We start from the raw sequence: 9,768 nt of genomic DNA, 5'->3' as shown, positions 1-9,768 counted from the left end.
CCCCCCCGCGGGAGAAGGCGGTCTAGAAAACACGTCCGGGCTGCGAACGGAGGAAGGACTTTTGCCAAGCCGACATGGCAGGAGAGAGGGGAGACCTGTCTCGGGGTGCGAGTTGGCCAGGTTGGGGGCCGCGGGTGGAGATAGGAGAGGGGCGCGGGAATGAAGGGACAGCTGGCCCTGGGGAGTAGAGAAATTCCTCTCCGACGTGAGGGACCATCACTGACCTCACCGCCCCATTTCTGCACTCCTGCTTTCTCAAGTCCTGCTGTAAAGCAACATATATTAAAAATAGAAAACCAAAAGAAAAGAGCCTTACCAAAACAGGAGACTTTATTGCGCGCATATGCTTCCCTTGAGAGAGAGGGAAGCCCACTGCAAACCCTAAAACGAAGAAACAGCTTGACCCACCTGGATTTCACCCAGCTCCAGCCCTGTCATTGCCTCCTCATCTTCTTGTTTTTTCATTTCCTTTTGCACACTTCTTCAGTTCCATCTTCTAAACGTAATTCACAGGCCATATTTTTATTCCTATTCCTTTAATTTGATACTCTCACTTAAGTATCCTGGGCATCTCTTCCTCCTTCCTGTGGCAAAAAATGTAAATATTTGTGGCCCAACAGTAACCATATTTTTAATAACCTTTGCTACAGCTGTGGCATGCAGCAAGCAAGGCACAGTTTAGTAAGAAGTATTGAGTATTTGAAGTATTTTTGTGCAAGAAGTATTGAGTGCAGAAACCACCTAAGCAGGGAAACAAACCCCCTTGCTCTATGACAAAGCAATGCCTTAAATAGTGACTTCTTTTTCAACCTGCTGCTTTTATTGTGAGAAATTAGGCTGTGATCCTTCAGGCAAATATTCACAGCCAGTCCTCTATGGTTGGCTAATCAGCCAAAATCAGTGAGGTTCTCTCCATCTGTGGTCAGTTACTGAAACAGGTGTCAAAGTTTATCATTAGATATTACCCTAAATAAAATGAGTAAAACATATTTTGGCTGATTCTAGAAAGCCTGTTGTTCATGCAAGACATTATTCCCAGTTTGATAAGTCAAGTGAAGAAAGACTCCCATAGCATAGAGATTTCTGATGAGGAACTGCAGAGAGCTTTGTCAGGAGTATGCTTCGTACTGTCATGGGTTACATGATTTTATTGTCAGTAGCAGCTAATTCAAATGTGGAAAAAGCAGAAAGAGGATATATGGATGCAATTTTAACATAATTTTTCTCAGAAGAATGTAAAGAAGCATTTCTCAGTGAAAAACTCATTCAAAAATGTGGAACAGCTTTAGCCTCTTCTGCTTTATTATAAACTCTGCTAGACGCTACAAATACTTGTTAGATGAGTTTAAACATAAGAATCCAGCAGTCAACAGTAAAACACAGGAGCTAACAAACATTTATGTCCTGCACTTGAATTTGTAGATAATGTGTGTATACAATCCATCTCATTTATAGGAGAGAGCAGATACAGTGAAGACAAATGCTACTTATTTCCAATGCAATTTTTACTAAGGGACCAAAAACCAATCCTATCATCATTCATAAACTACCAATATTTGTCATCTTTGAATTGTGAAGAAAATTTCAATATGATGTAAATTAGATGGAACATGAGATAGTTTGGAAATACTGACAAGTGGAATATGTCCTGTTTATCAAATCCAAACAGGTGTATTTGATATTTGCATAACATGCTCTGAAGAAAGTTATTATGTTGCACATAGAACCCATTGGCAGAGACTTTCATGGCTAAGAAGTAGAAGTCAGATAACAAGGTGATAAATATGGTAAAGAAGTCTGGACGGACTTGTCATCGTAGATGCAATATTTCAGTACCAGAATTTTCAATAGAAGCTATGCCTAAGATGATTTGTTTAGGCTAGCATTTTCAAAGGAAACCAAAGGAGTTAAATACACAAATCACACTCAAATTCAAAGAACCTGGCTTAATTTATTTCCTAATGCATTATAATGAAAATATGAGTTGCTGTGAACAATTTATAACAACAGTACAATTAACACCAAGCACAGAAACAGACAAGGGGTATGTCTGAAGGCAAGGGAGAGTATATATGGAGTCCTGAAAAAGGAAACCGTAACATTAAGATTAAAAAATATGGAAAATGTTATTACCTACCTTTGATACAGTCCAAATTATGTCTCTAAGCATGTAAGCAAAGGCATTCTGTATATGTTAAATTATATGTAATCCTGAACCTGTTCGGATTTTTTTGATGTTTTATTGCTCCAGGGTGGTTTTGTATGTTTAAAGTTAGATTCTGACATTTTATTCATGTTGATTATTATGCTACTCCTCAGATTATCTGGTTGAAGTCAAGTAGGTTAGTTTGCAGAAACTATATAGCATGAATGGATATGAATTTAGTCCTAAGAATTCAATTTTGTTCTCATTAAAGTTCATGGAAATTTTATCCCCAAGTCCAGGTCTTACCTTGTCAAAGGGTTACTCAAGTGAGTAAGGAGAATTGGTTAGGTATTTTTGTTTCCAGTGATTTTTACCGCTAGCTTAGACCTAGACTTCAGCACATCCTAGTAATGATGTGTCAAGGTATTTGTCCTGAATATAGGGAATGAATAGTATGAACTTCATTTTGAATAGTATGTAACTTAATTTTGTCTCAATTGAATTTGTCACAACATAGATTTTGTCACAATTTTTTTGTTTTCTACTTGTAGTAAGTATTTCATCAACAGATACTTTTAATGTAGTTACATGACTTTGTTTCTCCAAAGGGATCTCAGGAGTTTAAGTTTTGAAGTCTTTATAGGCTCTTGTGACTTGTAATAGGCAAAACTGAAATTTTCAGTCTTACATGTAGCATATTCCCTGCAGTAAGTGTAAGGAAATAAGGAACATGCTCAGAAACAAATAGAGTGACAGTGGGCCAAAGTTGACTTCTTAGGGTCTGTCAGCCTCCTAAAATTTTCAAAATTACCGTCCAGTGTACATTAGGCTGAAAATGCAACCTACATTGAGGTCTCTCACAGCCCCCTCTTTATATTTTGGCAGCCACAATGTTGAAGTCACATGCCAATTCACTGACCCAATGCTAAAAACTGAAAGCAGAAAAAAAATCCATCAAATTAAAGCTCATATTGCCATGTGCAGATAACGATAGCGGAACTCTCCAACCTGTATGCAGGCATTGAGGTATTTTGTAGAATTTGTATTTTGTCGATGCACCTATTGCATCCATGCAGAAGTTCTGTACAGTGAATATCTTTCCCCAACGTTTCTCAGGTGAAAACATAGTACAATAAGTACTTACAGCTATCCAAATTGCTATTTTTTGTTAGAGAACGAAAAAGCTATAAAGTTATCTTATACTGAGCATGGGGATACATAACATTCGTCATAAAATTGAAAATAGTTGAAGTACAAGATTCTACACATTTTTTCCTTAATGTGAAAATGTGGTTTTTTAAGGCAAAAAACAACCAGATTTTGTGCTATGTAGACTTTCAATAACAAAAGAAAATCAAAAACCTGTCAGCCAACCCTAAGACTGGACTGGAAGCAAAAGTGTGTCAGAAGGAATAATCTGATAGAACTTTAGAAAACAGATGTTGGGATTGTGATGTTGCCAGCAGTTTAGCACTCATGGCATAAGTGAGTATAATAGACATTGCAGCCTGTAATCTTGATTTTAATCATTCTGTAATGAAAACTAGTCTTTGACCACTACTCTGTAATTTAGCCAAAAACATAGATTGTCCTTGATACATGTGAGTGGGTTTGGATGTGATCATTTAGCACTGACTATGTCTGCTACTCAAAGGCCCATTTAACTTGTTCTGGTTTTGCCATGTATTGTTATCCTTGGCACTATATCATACAAATGACTCTGTCTTTCAGTATGACCTTAAACAAGTCACCTACTCTATCCCTCAGTGTTCTTATATGTATAATGGGATAATGACACCAAATAGTTTCATCAAGTGCATGGACACATAGAGGAAAAAAGCTACATACATATTCTACCATTCTTTAAAATTAATAGGACTAGGTGAATAAATATCTTTCTCATTTAATGTATGCCTCTCTGCTCACATATTTGTAATTATTCAGAATTATCCTTTTCTTAACTCGTCTTTAAATATAGACTTTTAAATCCTTGGAATGTGATTGTGGCCAGGTCACTGCAAATGTCCATACTGAAATTGCATTCTGTATTGTTCCATGTATACAAGATTCCGACAGAAAGAAAGGGACAGTGGTGCACCCCAAATTCTGCCAGAGATCTGAAGTCACATGAAGGAATAGAGTGAAAAAATGTTCAGCATTCAGTTTTATCCCATCCTTGTACCTGGGTGCATTATCATCTCTCTTCTGTCTTCTGTGCTTTGTTTTGCAGTTAGGAGTATTGCCATTTAAAGTGATTTTATTATACTTCAGTGTCAGCATTTATCCTTGAAATAGAGATATAACTTGTATCTCTTACAGTTACTCATTTGTGCTGCATGCAGACAGCATGGCACGGGTTTATATTCAGTACATCTGAAATGCCTTTTTCTACCATAGTGCCTGGCATTGTCATCTTTTTGGTTGACCAATGTTTTTAACAAGGACTTAGGATCACAAGATACCATTATTTGCAAAAGGAACCAGCTCACCTAGCCACTGTGATCTTTCCTAATTATTATACTCATGACTGTAAGCAATGTACACATTATGTATCTATTGCATGGATCAAAAATTTGGGGTGCCATGGGTGCGTACCCTTCCATTTTAGATCTGAAGATATGGCTTTTTTGACCAGAAGACCACTCCTCAAAATACATCTGAGTATATAAAAACCCAGTAGATATTCAAATCACTGATATCAAAGGGATTAACTATGTGGCCTTCAGTCCTACCATTCGACACTGCTACCAAAATGAGATAAATTTTGGTAACAATGGAGATAAAATGCCATGTGGATAACATGGTTTTAGGTATTTATTGTCTAGTTCTATTCACAGATAGTTTAGTAAAATAAGGGAAGTATCCTTCCTTTGACTCCTCCCTTTGCCAAATTTATCAATGAGAAGCTTCACGGAAACAGGTCCAGGAAAGCAACTATGAGGTAAAGGGCATATCGTTTAAAATGGGGCATTTGATAAAAAGCATATAGGGATCTGTGAATCTTTTCAACATTTTAATTTCTGGTTGCAAAGGCTTCATCTGACACATCAGCTTTAGAACAGTCATGCCATTAGCTAGATGCAAATTTAATTTTCTGCATTTATATTAAAAAATTACAGTATGTGCATGCAAAAGGTTTTCCAAAATTTTCAATAACTGAAATTTTTGAAGAATCTGATCTTTTTTCCTCAATGTACTAAGAATCTCTGTAATAACACTAGCTGCACAGTCAGACCAAAGGTTCACCTAGCTCATTTCTGACAGCGGCCAAAACCGCATGCCTTGGGAAGGGTACAGGAAGGCAAGTGTGCAGTGATAGTCCTTTCCCAGGCTCTGAAGATTTGAACCGCAGAGAATTCCTGAACCAACAATTGTATCTTTGTCTTTGATGGATTCCTCTCCCCTGAATTTCTCCAATTGTTTTTGAACCCATCTGGTTTTGAGCATCCACAAATCTGGTATCTATTCTAAGGCCAAATACCAGTGTTTTTATACACAAATAATGATATCACGTTCCTTAATTTTTTTCATTCCAAAACTGTGATAACTATATTATAATGGTCAGATTTTCAAGATGTCCATACTTGTAGTAAATATTCAAATTACCAGTAACATTTGGGACTATTAGCTTCCAGAGACATAAAATGCAAATATAACTTCATCATTTGTGGAAAGCAAATGTGAGCAGAGTTTGAAGAGCCAAGACTAAGTATTTGTTTTCATATAGCAAACACTTACTGAAATCCCTGGCAGTACTTTTTTCATCTGTAATGCTTCTTCTCTTTGTTTTTTTTGTTTTATCCAAGTAGTATAACCTGCGACTACATACTCTTGGGAAGAACCGTGATAGGCTAATTATGATCTCTAGATTCTATTGCAATAGAAATCTATAAACCAATAATGCCCGTGTCTTGTATAGCATTTTTCATGTATATATATTGTAGCATTTACATATATGAATAACCTTTGGAACAATTAATCCACAAGCGTTTCTGATCCCTCTTATTCCTTCTCTTGTATTTGGATGCATGAAGTAAAATAAATCAAGATCTCGTGATAAGTTTTAAATATGTATACCGTGAATCACTCTAGTATGTTTTCTGCAATGTGAATTAGTTGTCTTAATATGTACCTGCTAACTTAAGAAACAAAAGTTCTGTCAGATATGATACATTTCAAAGGTGGTTGTCACTTTACTACGGCATATTTTGATTTGCTTGAAGTTAAGGCTTTGAAATACTCAAGACAGATTTGTTGCAGGTTGCATTCTGAAAAAGGATAGCTACTTCAAAGTGCTGTGCCCAGGATAAATTGCTAATCCAGGTGAGCCCCTTGACACTAGTTTGAGTTCAACCATTACTTTAAACACGTGGTAACAATTACTGGGCTCTAAAGTTGTATTCAACATGCCAGATCTGTCGTGACTGTACATGTGAATGGTCATATAAATACCGTATTCTCGGACAGTCATAACTGTGGTGACAGCATCTGGCCAGACGTTAAGAGGAGTATCTTTTAAGGTGGATTTAAGCTCCAAGTTCTTCTGAGCGAGCTTTGTTCTGAGGTTTTGAATCGCGGGGAGCGTTCCAGTTTGGCGCTCGCTTTGCCGAAGGCGAGCGATTGCTTTTGCAGAGCGAGCAGTGCCCCCTCGTGCACCAGCCGGGGCTGCCTGCACCGCGCCGGAGGGAACAGCAGGAGCAGGAGGCAGGCTTGCTATTTTTTCCAATGCAGCTGGTGCTCAAGAGCAATATGAAAGCGCCAAGTCTCATTAATGTGGCATACAGATAAACAATATTCGGATCATTCTCTGATCATGATGGATTATTTGGTCATAACAAGCATATTAGCCTTGCTTAATGAGTGGAACATGCCATTTCTTCCTAGCCATTGTCAGTCTTTCACACAGTACAATTAGCAGAGGTTCTCATTTAATTACCTAGCATAATAGGACCTGAAACGCTGAAATTCAATCTTTCATATAACTACTGCTTTTCAACAGTCCCCTAGGCTAATGAGGATAATGTTCAAACGTAATGCGTATTATTTATAAAGAAAACATTGCAAAACAAATACAGTCTTACAGGAGTGTAATACTTCACATTGCTTTAGGAACTGTTTGATTACTGTGGCCAATAACTGCTGTCAATTGGTGAAGATGCAATTAAGTAGTCGTAGTTAAAAATTAACAGTAATCTAGCGAGGAGTAGGAACTTTAGATATTACTTCTGCCTCTCATTTTTTCCCAATCACATGAAGGAAACTGACAACAAATAGATTTGTAACATTTTAGGTATGGCTGTCTTTTTAATAATAAGAATGCTGACTCTTGCCTGTGTTAGGACAGATTTAAAAAAAAAAAAACAGAACTAAGGAAGTATTAAAAAAACAGTTTAGGCATCTAATAGATTAAGATAGCCATCTAAACAGATTTTGAGGAACATATGCACATGCTGCAGAAACTCTTGCAGCCTCTTGGCACTTCTGAAGATACCACAGACTTTACGTATTTACTTTCAAAAACTTCCTCCAAGTGCCTACATCATGTCACAAAATGAAACACTTGTAGAACTAAGCCATACCTTGTGACTGTCTCCAGAAAATGAAAAACATTCAAAATTCACTTCACTATACGGTGTTCACTGTTAAGCCTTTTTATTATACATTAATTAATCAGTACACATGAAACAGGCTACAAAGTTCTTCTACTAGGGCATTCCAGTTCTCTGCAGAAATACTGAAATTGCCTCAGATACGTCTCTTATGTCTCAGGGGCTTGTGTTAGACAGCCTCCAGAGGCCTCTTTCAATCTAGAGCTACTCTATGATTCTATCTCATTATTTATATGAACCTGAAAATCACCAAGTTACTTTAATGAGAAGAAGAAGAAGAAAAAGAAAAGAGTGATAACTGTCCATGCTGAGCTCTCAGTAAATATGTCCCCAGACTCATTTACATGAATGTCAGGGCAGAAGCAGGAGGAACCTGGTTGTATTTTGATTTGAAAGTGTCAGCAATCCCATAGAAATCACTGGCATTGAGGGTAGGAGGTTAAAGTGAGGGAAGAACTTACCCCAAGAAGCTTTAGAGAAGCAGGTCATTGGATCAATGGACTACAATCAACCCTGAACATTTCTTGCAGAAACCACCATCACCGTCACTGTAATGGGACTTTTAATTAAAAAAGAAAGGCAATATGACTCTACAGATGAGCCACAGACTACTTATTATGTTCTCATTAAATACCTGTGGTCTGAAGACCACAGTTCAGCAGCCTCTGACATCCACAGAGTTAGGACGTACACTTCATAACATACCCTGAGATCAATAGGAGCTCATGTGGGACGGTGTAAGTCTGTCTGCACTTCCCTCCTTAGTAGCAGATACATCAGGCTGTGGTTACGAAAAGCAGCTCAATTTCCTGAAGTGATGTGTTTTATTTAGATTGAGCAGATCAAGGCAGAAAGCTCTCCACATAACTCTTTGTCAGTGCTCACTGCTTTTTTGAGCATCTTTGCCAACGGGAGTTAGTAGACAAGAAACTTAAAGATGCCCAAAGAGAAGTAGATTCGACTTCTAGCTCTATGGCTAATCTTTGCTGTTCTAGGCTGCATCCATTCAGCAAATTGTAAGACTTCTAAATGATAGTTTAATAGGGCCCATGTGCGAAGCAGACATACTTGTTTAATCTTTGAATGTCAAAGATATAAATCACAGAACAGGAGGACTTTTCTCTGTAGTGCCAAGGTGGAAATTTGGCATTTTAGGCTGAGAATTGTCTTTCCATTGAACTATGGCTCACACATTTAGTGCCAGAAATAGATGGTACATGAAGTCATTTTTATCTGCTAACCCAAAAAGCAGCTTTATAAAGACTCATGGATGAGCTTTTTTAAGCTTCCTTGATTTTACTGTCTGCTCAAAAATCTAGACTTAAGGCTGACGTAATGATTTATATAATATCAGGAGTGTTGTTCACCCTCCCCTCCCACCTACCCCCAAAGTAGGAATTGTCCAAATTTCCACAACTGCTTTCAAGCAACATGTATTAACCTAAATTAAAACTGCTCAATGAGACAACCTTACATTTTGCCTACGTTGCCATCAGAAGCAGCTACAGGGTAAGAACAGTTAACAGTTAAATTATGGTTTGCAGTAGAGATGATCAAATGGCATAAATAATGAACAATAATGTAAAGGTAAATGAAGTGTTTCATTAATTTCTTAATTAATGCAAGGCCAAAGAGATATTCAATATAATTGCAAGACAGCAATTTTAAAATTGCCCTTATGAATAGGGGCAATGTCTGTGGAACTCCTTACCACAGACACCATTAGAGGAAGAGATTAGTAGTATTAAAAAAATACAGGAGATTTATATTGACAACATCTGACATTACAATAGTACCATTTTCAGAAATTTTATAAGCCCTTATTCATCAGAGTATTAGCCACCTTTTAACCAGTTAAATTAAGGAACTCTATTTTTTGGCAAATTATCTTGTAACCATATACAACTATTCCTCATGCCTTACTTTGAAGCAGACACAAGTATATCAGAACAACCTCTTTGTCAGTGACTTCCTAGGTTCATAATAACTGAAAAAATAATTCATTGAAAATAA

General features: G+C 37.2%; 1 protein-coding gene across 1 annotated transcript in view; it reads right to left on the bottom strand.

Annotated features, from left to right (window-relative positions):
- TMEM132C (transmembrane protein 132C) overlaps positions 1–8,244 on the bottom strand; it is a 228,134-nt gene extending 219,890 nt beyond the window's left edge. Inside the window, exons 1-2 of the mRNA XM_009320962.1 lie at positions 8,217–8,244; positions 6,599–6,877 (exon numbers count right to left, since the gene is read on the bottom strand). Of these exons, the coding sequence (XP_009319237.1) occupies positions 6,599–6,877; positions 8,217–8,244 (307 nt within the window). The remainder of the gene's footprint in view (positions 1–6,598; positions 6,878–8,216) is intronic.
- Positions 8,245–9,768: the final 1,524 nt, after the last annotated feature.

This window comes from Pygoscelis adeliae, unplaced genomic scaffold (genome assembly GCF_000699105.1).
Source record: "Pygoscelis adeliae isolate BGI_AS28 unplaced genomic scaffold, ASM69910v1 Scaffold353, whole genome shotgun sequence".
Classification (NCBI taxonomy): domain Eukaryota; kingdom Metazoa; phylum Chordata; class Aves; order Sphenisciformes; family Spheniscidae; genus Pygoscelis; species Pygoscelis adeliae.
The sequence above is the reverse complement of the archived record's forward strand: the minus strand, read 5'-3'. Positions and strand labels throughout refer to the sequence as shown.